Raw genomic sequence first — 22,367 nt, 5'->3', positions numbered from 1 at the left:
AGGAAACCATGACTTATCAATAAAAATTCCCATCTTGGGGAGGGGGAAAGCCTTGAATGCCATACTAAGCACATGGACTTGATCCTGAAGGAGGGGGGAGCCCAGATGGACCCCAACGTCCTGTGAAGTCAGACAGATCTAAGGCAAATCCCAGTTCTGCTTACAGGAGGCCTTAGCTTTAGTTTTGCGATCTGGAAAATGCAGATGACAAGAGTAATACCTTGTTTAAAGTGGGGGATTGAGTTCCCACCTCTGGAGAGCTCATCTCAGCACGTGGCTCTGGAAGGGGTCTGGCTGCAGAGTGACTGGTGGGGGCAGGCTGTTGTCCAGGGGAGGGGGCCCGAGACGCCAGTGGGGATGGAGAACCATGGCTGGCTTAAGGAGGTTTAGGAGATGCCTCGTGCAGACTCTGAGACTTTGAGAATTGCTTGTGAATAATATCTAACTTCTGAGCTTTTTGTGAGTCCCTGGGCCTGGTGCCAAACCACCCAGGGGCTGGCTTGATGGTCCCCCTCCTGTTCCTCCCTGCAGCTCGCTCGCGGGACGCCATGCGGTGGGCTCTGACGCCCCTGTCGGTGCCGCCGTCTCTGCTGCTCCTGCTGGTGCTGGGGTGCAGGCCCCCGGCGGCCACCGGCGGCGGGGCCGGAGGGGCAGCGGGATACGCGCCGGTGCAGTACGTGCAGCCCATGCACAAGGGACCCGTGGGGCCACCCTTCCGCGAGGGCAAGGGCCAGTACCTGGGTGAGTACCTCCCGACCCGCTGCACAAGGCCTCGGACAGCGGCGATCCCCCAGCTCCCTGCCTCCCGACCTCCATCTCAGGCTCCTCTCAGGCCCCTACGCCCGCCCCGCTCCCGCCCCAGGTCACAGCCCGTCAATCACCACCTAAGAGCCCACATCCATTCTTTTTCTGATGCTGGCCCAGGGCCTCCCACCCCAGAGGGCCTGGAGATGCTGGCGGGCAGCGGGGGTCTGTAGTGGAGTAGGGGAGGGGCGGGTTTGGTGGGCTGGGATGCTGGGCAGACCGGCTCTACAGAGGGCTGCTGGCGCCACCTGGCGGCCATTCCACTCCCGGGCATGCAAAAATGAGGCTCCCAACCGGGATAGGTTGGATGCTAGGAGCTCTGGGTGAGGAAACCCTGACGCCCCCAAGATTGCCAATGGACCCCCCGAAACTCCATCTTCTGTCAGAGCAGGGAAGGGCAGAGCAGAGCGTGGTCGTCACGAGCGGATGCAGATCCTTGTCTTCTCCCAGCGCACCCCGTGCTGGTGTGGGGGAGTGGGTAAAAGGGTCCTCGGTCCCCACTGACCAGGCCCCTGACTGCGCCTCCTCTCTCTCTCTCTCTCTCAGAAATGCCTCTACCGCTGCTGCCGATGGATCTGAAAGGAGAGCCTGGCCCCCCTGGGAAACCCGGGCCTCGGGGGCCCCCTGGTCCTCCTGGCTTCCCAGGCAAACCAGGCACTGGGAAGCCGGGGCTCCATGGGCAGCCTGGCCCTGCCGGCCCCCCAGGCTTCTCCCGCATGGGCAAGGCTGGTCCCCCAGGGCTCCCGGGCAAGGCTGGGCCACCAGGGCAGCCAGGGCTTCGGGGGGAGCCAGGGATACGAGGGGACCAGGGCCTCCGAGGCCCTCCAGGGCCCCCTGGCCTCCCTGGACCCTCAGGCATTGCTGTTCCTGGGAAACCAGGCCCTCAGGGGGCCCCAGGGCCCCCAGGATTTGGGGGGGAGCCAGGGCCCCAGGGGGAGCCTGGGCCCCCAGGTGATCGAGGTCTCAAGGGGGATAATGGGGTGGGCCAGCCAGGGTTACCTGGGGCCCCAGGGCAGGGGGGTGCCCCTGGACCCCCTGGCCTCCCTGGCCCAGCTGGCTTGGGCAAACCAGGTTTGGATGGGCTTCCTGGGGCCCCTGGAGATAAGGGTGCGTCTGGCCCTCCCGGGGTGCCAGGACCCAGGGGGGAACCAGGGGCCTTGGGCCCAAAAGGGCCCCCTGGGATGGATGGTATGGGGATTCCAGGGTCAGCAGGGGTGCCAGGGCCACAGGGCCCAGCAGGGGCCAAAGGGGAACCAGGGACCCGGGGCCCCCCTGGTCTGATAGGCCCCACTGGCTATGGGATGCCAGGATTGCCAGGCCCCAAGGGGGACAAGGGCCAAGCTGGGGTCCCAGGGCTCTTGGGGGACAGGGGTGAGCCAGGTGAGGATGGGGAACCAGGGGAACAGGGCCCACAAGGCCTTGGGGGGCCCCCTGGACTTCCAGGGTCTGCAGGGCTCCCTGGAAGACGTGGGCTCCCTGGGCCTAAGGGGGAGGCAGGGCCTGGAGGACCCCCAGGATTGCCTGGCATTCGGGGTGACCAGGGGCCCAATGGCCTGGCTGGGAAACCTGGGCTCCCAGGAGAGAGGGGGCTTCCAGGGGCTCATGGACCCCCTGGACCGACTGGGCCCAAGGGCGAACAGGGTTTCACAGGTCGCCCTGGGGGACCAGGGGTGGCAGGAGCCCTGGGACAGAAGGGTGACTTGGGGCTCCCTGGGCAGCCAGGCCTGAGAGGCCCCTCAGGAATACCAGGACTCCAGGGCCCAGCTGGCCCTATCGGGCCACAGGGTCTGCCAGGCCTAAAGGGTGAACCAGGCCTACCAGGACCCCCCGGAGAGGGGAAAGTGGGGGAGCCTGGTGTGGCTGGGCCAACAGGCCCCCCTGGGGTCCCAGGTTCCCCAGGACTCACAGGCCCTCCTGGGCCTCCGGGGCCTCCTGGCCCCCCTGGCGCCCCGGGGGCCTTCGATGAGACTGGCATCGCGGGCCTGCACCTGCCCAATGGTGGCGTGGAGGGCGCCGTGCTGGGCAAGGGCGGCAAGCCGCAGTTTGGGCTGGGAGAGCTGTCGGCCCACGCCACGCCTGCCTTCACTGCGGTGCTCACCTCACCCTTTCCTGCCTCCGGCATGCCTGTTAAGTTTGACCGGACTCTCTACAACGGCCACAGTGGCTACAACCCGGCTACCGGCATCTTCACCTGCCCTGTGGGTGGGGTCTACTACTTTGCTTACCATGTGCATGTCAAGGGCACCAATGTGTGGGTGGCCCTGTACAAGAACAACGTGCCCGCCACCTACACCTACGACGAGTACAAGAAAGGCTACCTGGACCAGGCCTCTGGCGGCGCTGTGCTCCAGCTGCGGCCCAACGACCAGGTGTGGGTGCAGATGCCCTCGGACCAGGCCAATGGCCTCTACTCCACCGAGTACATCCACTCCTCCTTTTCAGGGTTCTTGCTCTGCCCCACATAACCCACGGGGCGCTGCTGCCCTGGCCTCCTCCTCTTTAGCGGTAGAGAGAACTTCTCAGTTACAAAGAACCTGCATTTAAAGAAAAAACCAAAGGCTGAACAGAGGTGGGCACAGAGGCGGCCACGCCTTGGCCTTGGCCTCGGCCCGAGGAGACTGACTTGGTTTCTCCCTCCATGCAGGCTGAGGTGGTTTCTGGAAGAGGCTGGCCTGAGTTCCTCCTCTCCCCACAGTGTCTGTGCAGTGTCGGGGTTGGGACCCCATTCCTGCCCTGCCTGGCCTGCAGGCAGGGCCCCAGGACACTTGGTCCAGCGGTGGGAGACCCTGCCCCCTGAGTCCTGGGCTCTCCTGGGTGGTGAAACGCTGCTTCTCTGTGCATCAGAGCTGAGGGGACTGAGCTCCCCATCCATCCCCTCGGGGGGACATATTCCCAAGCCCTGCCCTTCCTGCTGGCCCCCAGATGGTACCTGCTCAAGGAAAGGGGCACAGCCTCTCTGTTATTGGCTGGGGCTCTTCCAGCTCCCTGGGATCTCCAGCATATGACGGTGGGTCCCCTGAAGAGTCTGTTTCCCTCCAGGGGTAAGGGAAGGAGGGGGCCATTGGACCCCCTGCCAGGACTGCAATCCCAGGGGTGATGCTGTGGCATCAGGCATGTAGAGATGTGGCCCCTTCTGCAGGCTCTTGGGAAGGGCCATCCCCCTCTCACGGTGCCAGCCGCAGCCATGGCAATGGTGGTTTGTGAGGGGTGGGGCATGGGTGGGGACAGGATGGCAAGCCTTCACATGCCTTTCCATCTCCTGGGCTGCCCCCACCAGCTCTGGCTCTGTTCAGCGAGAGGGCCGCTGCCCAGGCCCGTAGGGAGGGGAGGGGCACAGGCAGTCCTTTCACCTCCTGGGGGGAGGGCTGATTTTCTCACAAAATTGTAAGGGATCCTTGCCATCCCCCCAACCCAAGTGACCCCGAAGCATAGCCTCTCATTTAGCCCTCAGAACAAGGTGCACACAAGCTCAGGCATGAAGACTCCGCCTGCTTTTCCTTAATAAAAACCACATGTATGTGTGTGTCCACTAAAGGGGTTAATCTGCGGGGGCTTCCTCTCCTCCCACCTCTGGTTCCAATTTCCTGTTCTAAGCAGGATTAGGGCCCAGGAGGCTGAGGCTCTGGGAAAAGGGGTGCCAACAGGCCCCTTTGGAATGAGTTGGCTCTGGATGTTTCTGCCGTTTTCCCCAATCAGAGCTCCCCTGCAGGAAACAGGCAGGATCCCCGCCCCTCCCCGCAGCGCCTAGTTCGAATTGAGTGGATAAAGCTGGGATTCGTGCTGGGGGCAGGGAAGGTGGACACTTGCCCATGCAGGGATAGCCACTCTCCCAGTGTCCCAGTGGCTTGGGGCCTCTCCATCAGCCCTCCCCAAGCCAGCTGCCCCCCCACCCCCCCGGCCCAACCAAGTGTGAGCCTAGGTCAGTCACTGGGTCAGTCATGGTGACCTGGTTGCACTGCTGGGCCTGGCGGGGCCAGAATGTTCGTGTTGAGAATGGAGGGTGACGGCTGACTTTTGATGCTGAGCTGTGGCTCCCACAGGCCCCTCACCAGTCCTCTTCCCACCAACTTCTCCCAACAAAGCCGACCATGTGACTGCTCATGCTAACTTTCAAAAGGAAAAAGGAAAACCAAATCTGCCCAAGTGACACGTTAAGAACAGGTTTTGGCAGGGGCTCACAGCCGGGTTCTCACTCCCCAACACCCAGGAGGGCCGTCTCAAACCGGACCTGGTGGGCCTCCTGCTCAGCCCCTTCCTGGGTCACAGCCACCATCTGACCCGTTGGGGAGGGCTTCCCATGGGCAGAAATTCCACAGCTCCCAGTGAGAACCCAGGGCTCGAAGGAGGATACGGGGGAGCCAAAAAGGCTGTTTCACAAAAGAGTTTCTGCTAAAAAAGTCACTCCTGAAGCCTTTGAAAGGGGTGGCCGGTGTTTCGAAGTGTTATGTTCCAGGTGCTGTCGATTTAACTGGCTAGCTTTGATAAATGATGTCAGATTTTAACAATGAAAACTGCATTACCTTGTGCATTTTTATATTCTGATTCCTCACTTTTTTTAAGGTTAAGGTTTAAGTATTTTCCATTAGTAATTTCATTTCTAACCTGGTAGAAGCAGCTTAGTTCTCTACATACCTATTAAGTGCCCTGTGTCACAGAAGATTCAGAAAAAATGCACTTGGGAATCCAAGAAAATGGGACTTCTTTTTGAAAAGAAAAACAACGGTACTGACTGTGTCGACACAGCCTCAATAAAACCTGTTGTGTAAAAACAGCACGCGCTGAGCCTGGCGTTGGCGCAGAGGGTCTCAGACTGGATTCACCGGGCACCCAGGGAGCTGCCGGCATGGTTTCTGTCACCACATCAGAGACGCTCCACACTCTTAAGCTGCCGAGGTTGTGCAACAAGTAAACGCCAAGAAGCATTTTAAGAAACCAAAGTAAGCAGTGGCTGGGGCTGGGGGAGACGGATCGAGCTTCCCTGGAACATTCCTGCAAGCTCTCAGGGGTAGTGGAGCATGACAGCTGGCTCAGAACCCCAAGGGCCAAGTTTCAACATCTGATACAAATTATGAATGAAATAATGAAACTTTGCTCTGTGGGCGGAGCTAGTGCCAGGCCCCGTGCTTATAGCAGGGCCGGTGGAGCTGTCCTGGGCAGAGTACCTGTCCCACAGCTTGCCATGCTTGGCAGCGAGGGATCTGTCCCCAGCTGTGGGGATTGGGATGGCATGTCTAAGACCAATGCCTGCCCTGTGAAGCCCTGGGGTTTGCCCAGCCTGGCAGAGCACTCTCTGGGCTGAGAGCAGACCCGCCCAGCAGTCCTGAAACCTCAGGCTAGCTGCAGAGGGCATGCACCTCCCCCGGGGCTGGCAGGATGCTCAGAGAACATCCCTGATGTTTGATGGAGGTGTCTCCTCCCTCTCAATTCTCCTTTCTTTGAAATGGCGAGTGTGCAGAACTTCCTAACAGGCAAGGCCTGTGCCTGGGGCCCAGGAGGCAGATGAGGCACAGCTTCCAGTCCACCCAGAGCACCTGGGACGATGCACTTCCCCACCACAGGCTGGCAGTCCGGTGATAGGAGGTACCCTCCGCCCCCCCCTCCAGGGCTCTAGTTTTTGGCCTGGCTGGGCCGGGGCCTACCTGGGAGCAAACTATGAAGCCAGGCTTTGAGAGCAAGAAAATCTGGCTTGTTTCTGCCCCCCCCCCCCCCCCCCCCCGGGTCACTCTGAGCAACCTCCAACAGGAAATGGCACCAAACCATGACTGCTCTGCCCGTCCTGGGTGAACAACACTGCAGGAATTTGCTTTGACAACCCAGCCGCCCATCACCTTGGGGTCCTAGCTCTTAGGAGAGCACAGCCCAGAGAGGCCCTAGACACTAAAGGTCAAGGCGGGGGGGGGGGGGGGATGCATTCAGGGCAGAGGAGAAACAGAGGAAACTGGTGGGATTTACCGAAAACTGTTTATTGCTCTGTGGCTTCCGCTGGAAGCTGTTAACAAGCCTGAGACAGCCCAGGGCCAGGTGTGTATGGAGATCAGATAGATTCAACTACATCTCCTGGATCCATGGAAACCTGCTGCTCTCAGTCCTGCCCAGTCAACGACAGGCTTTCTGGCACATTGACTAAATCCCAACGAGGAGAACGGATGCTACTGCAGACCATCTCCTCCCCATCCCATGTCCTAGATAATAAGGAAAATGCCACGCGTACCCGCCAATAAACCTGCCCTGCTTCCTCGTGTGTGAGGAGCCAGGGGTGCCCAAGGCTCTGCAGCAAGCCAGAAACCAGCACGGGGAGGCCCCAGTCCCTCACTCCGTTCCAGTCACCTCCCCCGTGACCCCGGCCCCAACAGTGCCTGTGCCCAGGCTTCAGGAAGACCGAGGCAGGGGGCAAAGCCCAAAGAAGCACAGGGTTTCCAGCCTGAGCTGTCGCTGGCCCCACTGGACACGGCGGAGCCCCAGCAGCTGGGGCCCTCACAGACTCTTCTGGAAGACCTGGTGCAGGCTTTGGGCCAGGATGTCGGTCTCCTCATAGCCCTCACAGCTCTGCTGCCAGCTTTCTGTCACCTGTTCCATGCCATAGTAGGCGCCAGCAATGGCCCCAGCCATGGTGGCAATGGTGTCTGTGTCCCCACCCAGTGAGATGGAATAGATGAGAGTCCTTTGGAGGCTATTGAAAGTAGAGGGGATCTCGGGGTCGGGCTCCATGCAGCGCAGGAAGCAGTAGATGGCGGTGGGCACAGATTCAAAGGCGGCAATGCCATTCCCTGTGGGGACACCAGATGATGGGGATTTGACACTCCCGCTCCCCACATGTCCCTAGGTTTCCTGCCACTTGCCACAAGTCAACACTCTCAGCTACAAGTTGGGCTGTGACTAAGGTCACAGGCTCTAAGGTAGACTACCTGGGCTCAAATCCTCCTCCCCACCCCCTGGCTGGGTGACTGGGAAAGTTCCCTAACGGACCAAGGTTACTGCGCCTCGGGTTTGACTCCTACAGAGTGAATCAGGTTAGGAACTCTCACAGGGCTCGCATGAGGGTGAAAGGAGACCAAACAGAGCACTCTGCACAGTGCCCAGAACACAGTGGACGTGCTCCTAACTCACCAATGGCTGTGAGCGCGGCTGTGAGAACTGCGGCCAGCTACCACTGCTGGGGATCTTTATCTGTGAGGACGGAGGAGCTGCAGCCCCAGAGCAAGAAGGCACTAAACTCACTCAAAACCTGCCAAGGACCCTGCAGAGTTGGCTCTGCTGTCACAGCAGCCCCGGGCAAAAATGTGATGGCAGGTCTGACTCCTTGCTCCCCTCCCATCCTGGGCCCAAGCCTGTCCCTAAGGATGACATGTGGGTGTGGGGACTACCCACCCAGCTCAGACACCACCTCCTCTCTGGTCACCGCGTCCTGCTCTAGAAGCTCTCCGATCTTCTTCAGTCGGCTGGAGTACGGATGCTCCTCCATGCCCAACCTGTGGGTCCGGGGGGCAGCGGGGAGATTGCAGGGAGGTTGGAGCAAGGCATGGGGAAGGTTGTGAGGGAGGGGGAGGGTTATGAAGGAAGGGGAGGGTTGTGAGGGAAAGGGAGGGTTGTGGGGGAAGGGGAAGGTTGTGAGGGAGGGGGAGGCAGAATGTGGTCAGGCTGACACCCAGGCCCAGGTGTCCTGACAAGTGGGAGGGGGCTGGGTGTGAGCTGCTCATTTCGTTCTCTGGGATCCTGAGCCTTGCTTGAAGCCCAGCCCCGGCCAAGGTACTCTCCCACCCCTCCCTAGAGTCTGCATTTACAGAAGGAAGGGCTCAGCTGTGGCAACACCAGAGGAACCCACCCCATAGGCATGCACACTCGCAAACACCTCCAGCCGCCTCCATGCCACATACTCACTCCCTGGCATCCGAGACGGACTGGGCATCACTCTCCAGCTCTTCCATGTGGCCCAGGAGTTGCTTGAGAAAGTGCTCACTGGACGACTCCCCCTGCAAAGCCAGGTGCACAGCCAGGGCCTGCAGGATGGCACCGTTGTAGCCCAGGGAGGAGGCGTGTGTCAGCTGGGCCGAGAGCCGGGCGAACTAGGGCAAGGGCAGTGGAGGCTAAGACCTGCTGTCACAGAACCCAGAGAAGTGGGGGGTGGGGGAGAGAGGGGACAGGCCACAAGCCCGCTGCCCAGACTACCTTCTGCACATCCTGGACGCTGCTATAGGCCAGGGAGATGCCAGCCACCCGCATGGCGCCCCCGTTGCCGTAGGAGCCCTTCCCGTTGAACTGGGCCCGAGCAGGCTCATAGACGTCACGGCACTTGGGATTCAGGAGCTTCTTGAAGACGGTGATCACTCCGGCTCCGTAACCTCGGTCAGGGTCTTTTTTGTACTCCTGAGCAAATCTAGGAATGGAAGGGACACGGGATGAGGCTTCACAGGTGCCTGTCAGGGTTGGGAGAGAAATCTGGCTGGTTTGGGAGCAGCGGAAGCCCTGGGGACCTCGGGAGCCTGTAGCAGCAGTGAGGACATTTCTGGCTCCCGAAGCTGCAGTGGCCCTGCTGAGGGTGGGGGTCCCAGCATGTGTGGCATCACTGCTCTGGTTCAGGGGTGCAGTAACTTGGCCCCCGGTTTGCCTCACCCCAGGACCATTCCACTCACCTGTGAGCCATGTCTACCTCGTCGAAAGCCTCCTTGGACAGCAGGGACTGCACGAGGGCCCTGGCCATGGCGGTGTCATCTGTGTAGTACAAAGCTTCTGCGGGGACAGGTTGGGGGAGGGAGGGCTGCAGAGCTCAAGGGCGGCAGCTTTGGCCTCTGCTCGTTCCCTTCATGCACCACTTCCAGATGCTCAAGTCAGCCGCTCCCTCCACCCAGCTTCCTCGGCTCCAGGTCGTGGGGTTTTCAGCAATTCTTTGTCCTGAGACAGTGACCATGTCCTGCTCTTTTCTGAAGGAAATCCTTCCACCCCCTTCTGGCTGCCATCACTGCAGCCTACTCTTTTTTTAAAAAAATTATTTAATATATTTTTATTGATTTCAGAGAGGGAGAGGGAGAGAAACATCAATGATGACAGAGAATCATTGAATGGCTGCCTCCTTCCCGCCCCTCACTGGGGATTGAGCCCGCAACCTGGGCATGTGCCCTTGACCAGAATTGAACCTGGACCTTTCAGTCCACAGGCGGACGCTCTAGCCACTGAGTCAAACTGGCTAGGGCAGTGCTACTCTTTCCCCCGCCCTATTAATGTATTTTATTTCTATTTTATTTTTTATTGATTTGAGAGAGAGTGATTTGTTGTTTCACTTATTGATGCATCCATTGGTTGATTCTTGTATGTGCCCTGACCTGGGATCGAACTGCAACCTTGGTGTGTCAGACTGACACTGGGCTACCTGGCCAGGGCCTGCAGCTCTAGTCTTAATATGACCTGCTTGGGCCTCTCACATTTCCTGCACATTTCCAACCCTGCAACCCATCTTACATGTGCAGCCAGATGATTCTTCTTAATACTAGACTGTCACTTTCCTTATCTCACTCTCCTACTCAAAATGGCTATTGGTTGCCTTCAGGATGAGGCCCAAATTCACAGCTGTGGCATTCAAAGCCCTCCCCTCCTCACTCATCTCATGTCCTCCCATTCCCCTACATGTTCCCAGGATCAGTCTTGGAGCCTGGGTCAAATCCATCCCAGCTGGGACTGCTCCCCTCCCTTCTCCCACCCTCACTCCCTCCTCTGGGTGCCCAGGAGTCCCGCTCTGGCATTTTCAACACAGCACCATTGTTTATGTGGTGACTTAGCAAACAGGCCAAAAAGGGGCTAGGGACTTGGTTTCATTTGAAGAATTGGTTACAGCCCGGCCGGCGTGGCTCAATGGTTGAGCATCAACCTAAGAACCAGGAGGTCGAGGTTCGATTCCCAGTCAGGGCACATGCCGGGGGTTGAGGGCTCCATCCCCAGGATGGGGCGTGCAGGAGGCAGCCGATCAATGATTCTCTCTCATCATTGATGTTTCTCTCTCTCCCTCTTCCCTTCCTCTCTGAAATCAATAAAAAAATATAAAAACAAAACAAAAAAAGGTCCCTACATCTTGTCTTCACCTCATCTCTCTCCTTCCCTTTGTAGCAAATCATACTCTATTTTCTCATTTTCCATTTCCTCCTAAACCCACTGGAATCTAACTTCCAGGCTTCAACCTTCTACTGAAAATGCTTTTCTAAATCCGGACTTCCCTCGCCTTACCGTCTCTGTAGCAGACCAGTGACCAGCATCTTCACCTTGAAATGTTCTCAGGTTTTGTGGATACCCATGCCCCCTACTTCTCCTCCCATCAAACTGCTTCTCTAGCCCCTTTCCTTGCTGTACTGCATGTTCTCCAGGAAGAATCACCCACTGCTTGACCTCAGCTGAGATCCGGGTGAGGAGCTGACTGCACAGGGGGCAGGAGGCTGGGTTGTGGGGGCGCCTGGACTAGTAGGAGCGAGGGGCGCCGCCGGCACAGACCGGGCTAAAGGGGGCCGATGTGCGAGGGGCGCCGCCGGCACAGACCGGGCTAAAGGGGGCAGATGTGCGAGGGGCGCCGCCGGCACAGACCGGGCTAAAGGGGACAGATGTGCGAGGGGCGCCGCCGGCACAGACACGGGCTAAAGGGGGCAGATGTGCGAGGGGCGCCGCCGGCACAGACCGGGCTAAAGGGGACAGATGTGCGAGGGGCGCCGCCGGCACAGACCGGGCTAAAGGGGACAGATGTGCGAGGGGCGCCGCCGGCACAGACCGGGCTAAAGGGGGCAGATGTGCGAGGGGCGCAGCACAGAAGGCAGGTGCGGCGGTGTCAGATGAAACGAGACGGACACGCTGAGGATTGAGCTCTAGCCTACGGGCAGCGGAAAACCACTGCAGAGCTTCCTGCGAGGAGGCCGCCATAAGGTCTCCGTGTTGGGAAGAGCACTCGCCGCGGTGTGGAGAGAGGACTGGGGCGCACTGGTTTGAGACAGCTGGGTTGAGGCAGGAAACATCGAGAGGGTGTCTGTGCCGGACCAGCGCGACTTAGGGTTCCGGCGGGCGCGCCTCGGAGGACGGTGTTGCCACGCCCGAGTCGGGAGAGGTTCGGGCGAGAGGCGTGCGGACGGAGCTCGGCTTTAGCCAGGCTGAGCCCGAGGTGCCCGCGCGGGCCGTGCCGGTCCCAGGTCCGCCCTGCGGGGCCGCATCTCCCCACACGCCCTCTCCCGGCCGCGCTCCCACCGCCCCGCGTCCCTCCCGGGAGCCCCGCCGCCCGAGTCCCTGGAGCGCTCGGCCCCGCCCACCTGTCCGCGCGCTGCCCGCCGAGCCGGGGTCGGGCTCCAGGCTCTGGACGTGACGCAGCACTGACGTCAGGCTGACGGTGTCCTGCGCCTCGTAGATGGCGCCCACGCAGTCCCCGAGCAGCGCGCCCGCCAGGCAACCTCGGAAGCGGGAGAGGGAGCGGGCCGCCCCAGCCGCTCCGCAGCTCGCTGCAGCCATCGCCGCCGCCGCCGCCATTCGCACGGGCCCGCCACCACTTCCGGTGCGGCCCGCGCGCGCCTCCCCGCGCTTCCCCCCACCCCCGGCCGCTTCGCGCCCCAGCCCCACAGCGCCCCCTCGTAGCTCTGAGTCGCGGCGCCGCTTGCGACCCACAGCGCCACCCAGCGGCCCGGAGGTGCAGCTCCGCGTGCGTGGGATCAGGTTAGGTCCTGTAACGCTGGTTGGAGCCCACCAGGCCTCTGCTTTTAGGCCTCGTTCTCCCCATCTGTAACCGGTGTCACGCCGGGCGGGACGGCCACTATAGACTCCAGGAGGGGACTATCGGACCGCGGTAGCCCTGCCCTTCAGGCCACTGCCACCCGGGTCCTGCCTTTATGAAGCCTCTTTCTTTGCCCCGTCACCCCAGCTCTCCAACGATGGCAGCCCCAGTTCTTGGTCCCCGACTCCCACTGGGATCATAGCCTTCTCTGGGCCTTCCCTAGGCAACAAGAGGGCAGCTAAGGGTCCTGCTGGGGCTGGGCTATTTCGAAATCATGCCTTTGGAGCTCAGGGGGCGCTGGCCTACCCCTGAGAGGGGTCCCTCAAGAGGGAGAAGGAATCGGATTTGGAACATGGAGCTTGGGGGATGATGGTTCCCGTTTATGCCTCTCCATTCACAGGAGGGCCAAGAGCCTTCTCACTCTCCGCTGGCTGCATGCAGGGGTAGCAGAAAACCTTCTAGAAGACTGAGAAACCCGACATTTATTAGATTCATTCTCTCCACCCCCTTCCTCTTCCATTTCCCTCCTAACCACCCCCTCCCTCCAAGGCTAGGCTAGCTGCAGCTGGCAGCTTTTGAGTGGACTCAGGGTACGGTTTGTGGTGCGGTTGAAGGTGTCCACCTCAGGCACAAACTTCTCCGCTGGCACCGTCAGCTTCCGGCGAGTGTCCATGCACTTGGTGTCCAACAGCATGGAGTTGGCCTTGCAGGCGATGTCAGCCTGTAGCCGGGCCAGGTGCTTGTACAGGGCATCCAGAGCATCCCTGGGGAGGAGGCATTAACAACCCACCACCCCTGCACGAGGCAGAAGGTGAAGGGAGCCAGCGGGGAAGCCAGCAGGCAGCAAGAAGCCCCATGGGTGAGAGGTGTCTCCCTGCCCCTCCGGTCCACTCCCCAAACCTACTGTGCTTGTGCCAACTTCTGCTTCAGGGCAGCAATGGTTGCCTCTAACTGGTGAACCTCGTCGGTGAGGCCATACTGTGCCTGGAAGCAGAGGTGAGGGTTGGGAGTCAGCCATACTAGCCTTTAGCCCACAGGCCTGGGCACCCCTGCTCCACCAGGAATATGTGCTGGGGAGTGAGTGATCCTGAGGAGACTTTAGCGGGAGGGGAGGGGGCAGTGCCCCACTGGGGTACCCTCCCACCTGGTCCCGGCAGAGTTCCACATTGGGCCGGTAGGTTCTGGACTCGAGCCGAGTATGGCATAGCTTCAGGTTCAGGATCTTCCTGCGCAGATCTTCCTCCAGGTGCCGGATGTCCTCCTGCAGGTCAGCGATCTCCTGCAAGGTCTACAGGGGACAGAGTGAGTGGTCTCCAGTGGCTGAACCCACCACGGTGCACCCAGGGCTTGCTGGACCGACATTGGACTCCTCCTCCCACAGCAGGAAGTCCAAGCCCAGGAGACTAATGAGAAGGCTCACATTCTTCTCTTGCCACTTGAGCTCACTGTATAATTTCTCCATCTCCCGCAGCCGCTTTCTGAAGGCAAATTCCGTTGCCACCCTCTGGGCTTCCAGTTCATTGTTGGTCTGAAGGACAAGATGTGGGCCGGGCAAGACAGGGTATAAGTTCATGACCATCTTAAGGATGTTCCTCAAGTGAAGGGTTGGGATGCCAATGGCCAACAGGGAACAAAAGCTAAAGGCTTGCCCCAGCCAGTTTGGCTCAGTGGATAGAGCATCGGCCTGCGGACTAACGGGTCCCAAGTTCAATTCTGGTCAAGGGCACATGCCCGGGTTGTGGGCTCGATCCCCAGTAGGGGGCGTGCAGGAGGCAGCCAATCAATGATTCTCTCTCATCATTAATGTTTCTATCTCTCTCTCCCTCTCCCTTCCTCTCTGAAATTAATAATATATATATATATATATATATATATATATATATATATATTTAAAGCTAAAGGCTTAAGTGCCTACTTGGGCCATCCATTAGCCATGGAAAAGCAGGGTCAGGGGAGTGGTCAGTTACCTCAGCAATAGTGAGGGCGATGGCCTCCCTCAGGTCTGTGGCTTCTTTCATCTCAGCCTCCGCCCGGTTCTTGTTGAAGCGACTAAATTCATCCCACTCTTGAAGTGATGAGGAGCTGCAGGTGGCAGGAGATACAGGGGTCATAAGAGTATGGCCACTGTGGGGTGAGGGGAGGAGAGACTGAAACGCTTCTTACCCATCGGGGACGCGCGCGGGATTAATCTTCAGAGAGATGTTTGGGGACTTGAGGTTGAGAGAGAGGCAACCCCTGTCAATGTCCAATGTCTCCATTTTGCCCCGATGGTCAGAGTTGAGCTGCTGTCGGATTTCCTGCAGGAGGCTGGGGCAGGAACAGACTAGCTCAAGCTCCATCCCTCCACGGCCCCCGAGGACTTAGCCCCCATTGTGCTCCAGGGCCCCGGAGGGATGGGGAGGCTGGAGTGACAATAGAGCTGCTGCCACTGCAGCTGAGACAAAGACCAGCATAGTTGAATAAGCTCCTCACAGACAAAATTATGACCCTCACGTGCTCACACACAACCACAAAGGCACACGTATTAGTTACACGCACAAAGGCTCACACATACACACAATAGGGTACTCAGTCAGGGGTGGTGGCAAACGGGCTTCATCTCTCATGCTTCCCATCAATCGACAATGGCTCCCCAGAGCAGTCTTCTGAGACCGCGTTGAGGCAGAGGAAAAAGTGGTGTCATCCGTTAGTGGTGTCTGCCATGGGCACAGCAGGGACCGAAGGCAGCCAGAGAGCCAGCTGCCGGTCATCCACAGTACAAATATTCTACTCAGGACACACAGCCCTCAAGTGCAGGTGAGCTTGAGAATGACGCCTCTCCCTTACCAGAGCTTCTCAAACGTCTGGCTGATCTTCTGTTGCAAGGCCTTCTTGGTGGCATCAATGACTTCCACCTCCTTGTGCAGCTCTTCCTCCACAGGGTCCCTCACCACATCAACGTCCCGCCGACTGTCCCGCAGGGTCAGGCACTGGATTGCCACATCCAGGGGCAGGTTCTTGGCCTGCAGGTTTTTCTCTGCTGACTCTTTCATCTGGAACAGAGAAGGCACAGGAGGCTGCTGGGCCATTCCCTGAGAAGCAGCGCTCACTCCACGTTAATAGAGGGGCCAGTGAGTGACTCAGGTGGACATGTCACTAAATACCCCATGAAGGGTTCCCTGACCTCCAAGTGGGGAGGGAGGGGAGGTCCTTGCGGCTGGGTCTCCTGGCACCCTGCCCTAGCTCCCTGCCTGTGTCAGGGCGTCGATCTCTGCATCTAAATCCGTCAGGCACTTGTCCAGCATCTCCTTCCATCGGTTGACTGTATCAACTCTCTCTTCCAGTCGAGTCCTATTGTCATGTTCATCCCAAATGGTCTGGAAGAGACAGAGCCAGATAAAGAGGGTGTTTGGGGACAGGGGCTATCCCTTTGCCCACCTGAGCTCCAGCTCCCAACCTGGTTGTTGGTCTCATTGCGGAGGATCCGGGCCTCCTGGCGGATCTGGTGTGACGCATCTCGCTGCCGCTCAGCGTTGGTGGACAACAGGTAGCTATTGGTATGCCAGTCCTGCAACTGGAAGCGTTGGCTGGGCTTGACGCTCAGTGTGGCCATGGTGCTGAGCCCCTAGGCCTGTTCCAAGACACCCACCTCTGCTGGAGAGGACAAGCAAGGCTGCGGGAGACGGTTCAGTCAGTCCTCTCCTAGATCAAAAGCTCCCTCCAGGGACGCTTCCCGCCTCCCCATGTGGGAGTCTGTACTTGTTCTTCAATAAATTTCCACCTTTGCTATAAAATAAAAAAACTCCCCCCAAAGGACCTGCTCCTGTCCATTTTGCTCCCAAACCCTTGCTGCAGGAAGCCTGCTTGGGAACAGCTCTCGATTTGCTCAACGTTGAGGCATTAGCTAAGTTTCCTCCCACCCATCCATCCACAGACACACACTCCTGGACCCTGCAGGTCCTGGAGGGTGTGTGTGCTGCCAAGTGCTTAGTGGGGCTGGTGGGTGGGTGGGGTTTAGCAGGAATAATAGTCCTTAATCCAGTTTCCACCCCTACTTCCAGCAATCAAGTCCCCTGGCGCTTTCTTTTCTTTCTCCGCCCCAGCTGTGCTCAGGACCTGCACGGGTTCTAAGAAAACGAGCCCTGTTCTCCATCCAGAGAGGGCGGGCTGGTTTTGCAAGGGATGTGGGCTGGCACAGGGGAGTTGTTGTTTTTTTTTGGAGGGGGTATGCGCTGGTCCCCTCCCTCCCCACCTGGTCATCATACTCCCTCCTGCAGACCCTGTTGGAGGAGGAGCAGCCGGGCTCTGTCTAGTTCCCAGGCGCACCCCACCACTCCCTTCCCCAGGATAATCCTTTTTGATTTAAATTAATACCCCAGCGGCGGCGCAGAGAAAGAAGGAGGAGGGAGGAAGGGAGGGAGCTTGAGCCTGGGTGTGAGTCCTCACAGCGCCCCAGCTCCCCTAGCCTCTCACCTCCTTCCCAGCTCAGACTTCCGCCAGCTCCTCTGTTGCGCACCCCGGTTGCTAGGCACCCGCCTGTCAGCGCGCTGGTAACCGCCACCCTCATGTTTACCTTGGCAACCGCTGGGCTGGGGAGAAAGGGCCCAAGGCGGCTGGCGGGCTGCGACTGCAGGAGCGGGCGAGAGGAGGAGGGCAGCAGGATATGGCGTTCATTTCCTTTACAAGTTGAACGTTTTAATTTTGGTCAAAGTAATGCATCGACATGATAAGACATACGTACATCTCCCGCTCAGGGGCATTCCCCAGTAGCCATCATTCCAGAAATGTAAATATATTTGACGTTATTTACACGCATTCCTTTGGTCCTGTCTTGTCCAACATTTTCATTCATCTGCCTGATGGCATGCAGCGGTTCTCAACCTGTGGGTCGCGACCCCTGAAAAATACATCCTGCATATCAGATATTTACATTACGATTCATAACAGTAGCAAAATTACAGTTATGAAGTAGCAACGAAAATAATTTTATGGTTGGGGGTCACCACAACATGAGGAACTGTATTAAAGGGTCGCGGAATTAGGAAGGTTGAGAACCACTGGTAGAGGGAGTGGTAATCGTATTTGGAGAGGGCACACGCCTGGAATATTAGAAGCAATGTTCAAAATCCGACCGTTTAAAAAAGAGAAGGAAAATAATTCAGCCGTGCCAGTATTGTTCTAGGCTTTGGGAAATGTTAACGTTTAATGTTCATAACTATTACATGAGGTAAGCGCTATCTCCATTTCCACCGGTGTCTGAAAAGACTGGCCCTGCTAAAAGACAGGGATGTCAGCGCCGGTGAGTCGGGTCCCCAGGTCCACGTCCTCTGCGTTACGACTCCACACTGCCTCTAGTGGTAGCGCGGGAAATCGAGAGGAAGGCAGGGATGAGATTTCTATCCTCGGTCCTCCTGTGTGCAGAACAGCCTTAGGAATGGCGTGCTGTTACCATGTCCGTCTTACAGGCAGGAAAATTGAGGCATAGAGAAGTGAGGAACGTTCCCAAGGTCACAGAGCTAAGTGGAGAGTCTGTCTCAGAGGCCAAGTTCAGGTTTGATGGATGAGGGAAAGAGAGGAGTCCAAGAAGAGGCCTCAGTTTTAAGACCTCGGTGATTGGTGGGATTGTGTTAGCCTTCCGCAAAAGGAGGAGGGCTTGGTCGCCAAGGGGAGGCGAAAGCTGGCTTTTGGGAAGTTTGAGATGCTTGTGGTAAATCCAGGTGCTGTCCAGAAATGCGAGTCTGCAGAAAGACTGAGGCTAGAACATTTTCCAAACCTCTTTGACCACAGAATATTTTCTCCCCCATAGGATATTTCCTAAATTCTAATATATGGCTCATAAACCAGACATACATGGGAATTTGTGATATAGCTCTTTTACTAGGATTAAAGACAAGAAAAACAACAACCTACCATCTTGGAGATTATTTGCTGGAAGAAATGATCAAATTTTGGCTTATATGGTTTGAAACATAACAGAAAGAAGGAAACAACTATGGCAGAATGGTGATGGCTTTGGTGTATGTCTCTGACTGTGGTGATGCCCTTGGTGTTCATGACTCACGAGGTTCCACACATCCTGGCCAAGGGAAGAAGATATTAGCAGAAAAGGTCAGGCGGCTGATGAACTGGAGCAAGAGAAACAGAGTGATAAAAATGAGCAAAGCTGTGTTCTATTATTTTGCAAGAAACTATTATTGTAATGTTTGCTGCTATCCAGAAGGTTAGATCATGTATAATATGCAAACACGCTGCTGAAGAAGTTTAGATCTCGGCATATACCTGGCCGCACTCCAGTGCATTCACTAGGAAGGTATATTTTGCTATGGTGGATTAGGATGAAAACCCCGAGGTCCTTCAAATGCTCCAGTTGATATCAGTTTCAAGTTTCCACTATTTTTTTGCTAAAAGGAAATTTAGATAAGATGACATCTACCATTTGGAAGAAAGGGGTCTCATAGCTGGGCAAATGGCCAAATTGGTAGCTGAGAACAGAGGGAAGGAAGGTCAACATCAGAATTAGACAACCTACAAATTATCCCAATCCCTTCCAGTTGGGGATTTTTTGGTTCTTATTGGTGGACATGAGTATTTATTGAACTGGAATGGGAAATTTATTTTTAACAATTTGTGGGCAGTTTTAGCTCAGTGTTTTGTGATCATAATGACATCTGATCAAATGTGGACTCATAAAAGGAGCCCCATAGCCCAGCCATTGTGGCTCAGTGGTTGAGCGTCAACCCAGGAAGCAAGAGATCATGGTTTGATTCCCAGTCAGGCCACATGCCTAGGCTGTGGGCTCAATTCCCAGTAGGGGGTGTGCAGGAGGCAGCCAATCAATGATTCTCTCTCATCATTGATGTTTCTATCTTTCTCTCTCTCTCTCCCTTCCTCTCTGAAATCAATAAAAACATATTAAAACTTTTTTAAAAAAAGAAATCATTAAAAAAATAAAAATCAATAAACTATTTTAAAAAGCACATTACTTAAAACTTGGTCAGCTGATTTTATTCTAATATGAAAAATAATATCTTGTTAAGGTACTTACTGAAGAGAACCTGTCCTGGAGGTGTATATGTGCACAGCCTATTTTGTGTGTTTTCTTCTGAAGTTTAAGTATCTTTCTTTAGGTTGCACTTCCAATGCCTAGAGGCAAATACAGTACTTAGTACTCCATCTCCCAAGTCTTTCCTACTGAAATGTGCTACTGTGCTTCTTGATCATTACAGATATTATAAACTAACTGACTACTGGATTATGATTTCTACATGATTGTTAACTACCTTCTATCTGGATTCATTTCAGATAAGTTATCTTTTTTTCTTTCAAGTGGCCAATCTCTAACAAATAGTTCCTATTTTGATGTTGCATTGAGGTCATTTTCTGTTTTATTTATTTACTTTTATTTATTATTATTTTATTAAATATATTGGGGTGACATTGGTCAACACAATTTTCTATTTAATTTAAATCTAAGAGAAAAATAGATATAAAGACAATTCAGAGGATGAATAATCATTTTATTCACCCTTTTCTGTTTAGAAGCATGTTAAAATATCATTATTTCCAATATGCAGAAATGCAACACTGATCATCTTAAAAGCTGTTCTTTTCAGCCCTTCTTCCCTCTTAGGTGGAAAAATAATACTGGGAGACGACTGGGATGGGGAATACATAACAGCAAGCATTATGCTAAGTGAAATAAGCCAGTCAATGAAGGAAAAATACATGATCTCACTCATTCATGGATAATAAAGACCATTATAAACTTATGAACAATAATAGATACAGAGGCAGAGCTGCCTCAAACTGATTGTCAAACTGCAGCGGGAAGGCCAGGGAGGGTTGGGGGGCAGGAAGGAGGGGGGTAAGAGATCAACTGAAGGACTTGTATGCATGCATATAAGCATAACCAATGGATATAAGACACTGGGGGGTAGGGGAGGCCAGGGGATTGTCAAGGGCGGGGGAATAAAAAGGACACATATGTAACACCCTTTGTAATACTTTAAGCAATAAAACAATAAAAAAAATTAAAAAAAAAGAAGGGATGAGACTGAATTCTCTGATGTTCTGGAGAACATGAATAGGGTAAATAAGAAATTATGAAAGAGCAAGTTTTTAAAAAATTTTTAACCTCACCCGAGGATATGTTTACTGATGTTAGAGAAAGAGGAAGAGAGAAACATTGATGTGAGAAACATCGATCAGTTGCCTCCCTTACCAGGGATCGAACCTGCAACCTATGTATGTATCCTAACTGGAAATGAAAGTCTCAACATTTTGGTGTAAGGGACGACACTCCAACAACTGAGCCACCTGGCCAGGGCGGGAATAAGTTTTTTTTAAATATATTTTATTGATTTTTTACAGAGAGGAAGGGAGAGAGGTAGAGAGTTAGAAACATCGATGAGAGAGAAACATCAATCAGCTGCCTCCTGTACATCTCCTACTGGGGATGTGCCCGCAACCCAAGTACATGCCCTTGACCGGAATCGAACCCGGGACCTTTCAGTCCGCAGGCCGACGCTCTATCCACCGAGCCAAACCGGTTTTGGCGGGAATAAGTTTTTAATATTTAGGCTGGACTCCTTCAAAGTAGTTAGTTACCCCTGGGTAAGGAGCACATCCTCAGAGGCATTCTTGCATTGGTTGGAGGCCTTACCTCACACTTTGAGCCCAGTTATAGCAAAGGAAAAATGACAGTGCAGGCTGGGCAAAGAGTGGTGGGGGCTGTGGAGCCAGTCTGCCCCATTCAAAGGGGGCAACTATTACTGAGCTTCCCCTGATGGCAGTCATGAAGGAAGGAATAACGTGAAGTTGCTGAGTCTCCTCACTTTTCGAGGGAAGACATCTGGATTTTTATGAGGTCTTCTGATTCTTAAAATGTTAGCAACTAGTAAAAATATTTTAAACACCAAAAATTTTTCACAGGCCAAAATTGGCCTGCCAACTTGACCTCTGATTTTAGTCCAATAACTTCAATTGTACAATGAGATGATACACCTAAAATTATACAGTTATGGCAGTTGAGAGCTGGTTCCCAAAATCTTAGTCCAGTGTTTTCTTGCTTGTTATACCTGAACTGTCTATCCACTTCTGGGCCTGTGAAGAGTCCCCCAGTTCATATCAGTTTTTTCACTAATTGTTCTTAAATTCTTTTACTGCCTGACTTCTTGCCTCCCCTTCCTTCCACTCCACCCAGTGTCTTTTATTTAAGGACAAATGGAGTGGGGGAGAACCTCTTTAAAACCTGAGCTCAGTCCACATGCCCAGCCCTATTAGGTACTTTCTGTATATTATCTCATTGAATGTCCCAACAGCCCTACTGTTATCTTCTTACAGATAGCATCAAGGAACTTGCCCTGAGTGTCATACAATCCAGGTTGGAGCCCAGGACCTCATGACCCGTAAAGCCTGAATTCTTTCCATTGTATCACACTGGTTCCCTTTACCTAAGAGCTACAATGATGACAACACAACAGGAAGCTTGGAGCAAAGCTTTTCTTTTTATTGCAGTTATTAGTGAAAGTTACACTTCAAACTGAAGCTAAGCAACATTAAAACCAGAATTTCTTTTTAAAATCAAGCATTAAAAACAAATACAACATAGAACTTTTCCAATACGCAGAATGGCAGAAAAAGAGGAGTGGGGCTGTCACAGGACATTTTAGTGACAGTTTGGCTCGGAAAGAATTGTGATAATTTAACACAATATTGTAAGTGACTGAACTGCTTAAAAAGCGGCCTTTTTAAGCTTCTCAATCTCAACCCTAAGTTTTTTGTTGTAATTTTTTTGGGGGAAGATAAAGTAAATGAAAGTAGAAAATTTACTACCAAACTTTAAATAGCAAAAAAG

At 54.9% G+C, this 22,367-nt stretch overlaps 3 protein-coding genes across 3 annotated transcripts; 1 reads left to right on the top strand and 2 right to left on the bottom strand.

Annotated features, from left to right (window-relative positions):
* Positions 1-655: 655 nt before the first annotated feature.
* COL8A2 (collagen type VIII alpha 2 chain) lies at positions 656-5,493 on the top strand. Its single transcript, XM_070403241.1, has 2 exons — positions 656-741; positions 1,351-5,493. Exons 1-2 carry the CDS (start codon positions 687-689, stop codon positions 3,267-3,269), a joined length of 1,974 nt encoding a protein of 657 aa, XP_070259342.1. The 5' UTR covers positions 656-686; the 3' UTR covers positions 3,270-5,493.
* A 1,258-nt stretch (positions 5,494-6,751) lies between these two features.
* On the bottom strand, positions 6,752-12,298 carry ADPRS (ADP-ribosylserine hydrolase). The gene is made up of 6 exons (XM_070404727.1): positions 12,078-12,298; positions 9,435-9,531; positions 8,971-9,178; positions 8,683-8,867; positions 8,173-8,273; positions 6,752-7,571 (listed from the first exon to the last, which is right to left on the bottom strand). Exons 1-6 carry the CDS (start codon positions 12,289-12,291, stop codon positions 7,279-7,281), a joined length of 1,098 nt encoding a protein of 365 aa, XP_070260828.1. The 5' UTR covers positions 12,292-12,298; the 3' UTR covers positions 6,752-7,278.
* Positions 12,299-13,036: 738 nt separating this feature from the next.
* Positions 13,037-16,969, bottom strand: TEKT2 (tektin 2). The gene is made up of 10 exons (XM_070403240.1): positions 16,886-16,969; positions 15,969-16,184; positions 15,763-15,888; positions 15,359-15,564; positions 14,696-14,839; positions 14,500-14,614; positions 13,953-14,060; positions 13,677-13,820; positions 13,437-13,516; positions 13,037-13,296 (listed from the first exon to the last, which is right to left on the bottom strand). Exons 2-10 carry the CDS (start codon positions 16,122-16,124, stop codon positions 13,083-13,085), a joined length of 1,293 nt encoding a protein of 430 aa, XP_070259341.1. The 5' UTR covers positions 16,125-16,184; positions 16,886-16,969; the 3' UTR covers positions 13,037-13,082.
* Between the last annotated feature and the right edge of the window lie 5,398 nt (positions 16,970-22,367).

The sequence above is a fragment of the Myotis yumanensis genome, unplaced genomic scaffold, assembly GCF_028538775.1.
Source record: "Myotis yumanensis isolate MYYU_CA2020_CCGP unplaced genomic scaffold, mMyoYum1.0.hap1 SCAF_2, whole genome shotgun sequence".
NCBI classification, from domain to species: Eukaryota; Metazoa; Chordata; class Mammalia; order Chiroptera; family Vespertilionidae; genus Myotis; species Myotis yumanensis.
Note: the sequence above shows the minus strand (reverse complement) of the source record. Positions and strands in the feature narration are given on the sequence as shown.

Excerpts from the sequence above, each read along its gene's own strand:
- COL8A2 (XM_070403241.1), top strand. The coding sequence starts at position 687 with ATGCACAAGGGACCCGTGGGGCCACCCTTCCGCGAGGGCAAGGGCCAG. Across the intron at positions 742-1,350 it reads GGGCAAGGGCCAGTACCTGG|AAATGCCTCTACCGCTGCTG; the intron begins GTGAGTACCTCC and ends TCTCTCTCTCAG.
- ADPRS (XM_070404727.1), bottom strand. The coding sequence starts at position 12,291 with ATGGCGGCGGCGGCGGCGATGGCTGCAGCGAGCTGCGGAGCGGCTGGG. Across the intron at positions 9,179-9,434 it reads GAGGTAGACATGGCTCACAG|ATTTGCTCAGGAGTACAAAA; the intron begins GTGAGTGGAATG and ends TTCCATTCCTAG. Across the intron at positions 8,868-8,970 it reads GCGTCCAGGATGTGCAGAAG|TTCGCCCGGCTCTCGGCCCA; the intron begins GTAGTCTGGGCA and ends CCCTTGCCCTAG.
- TEKT2 (XM_070403240.1), bottom strand. The coding sequence starts at position 16,124 with ATGGCCACACTGAGCGTCAAGCCCAGCCAACGCTTCCAGTTGCAGGAC. Across the intron at positions 15,889-15,968 it reads GCAATGAGACCAACAACCAG|ACCATTTGGGATGAACATGA; the intron begins GTTGGGAGCTGG and ends TGTCTCTTCCAG. Across the intron at positions 14,615-14,695 it reads CCCGCGCGCGTCCCCGATGG|CTCCTCATCACTTCAAGAGT; the intron begins GTAAGAAGCGTT and ends TGCCACCTGCAG.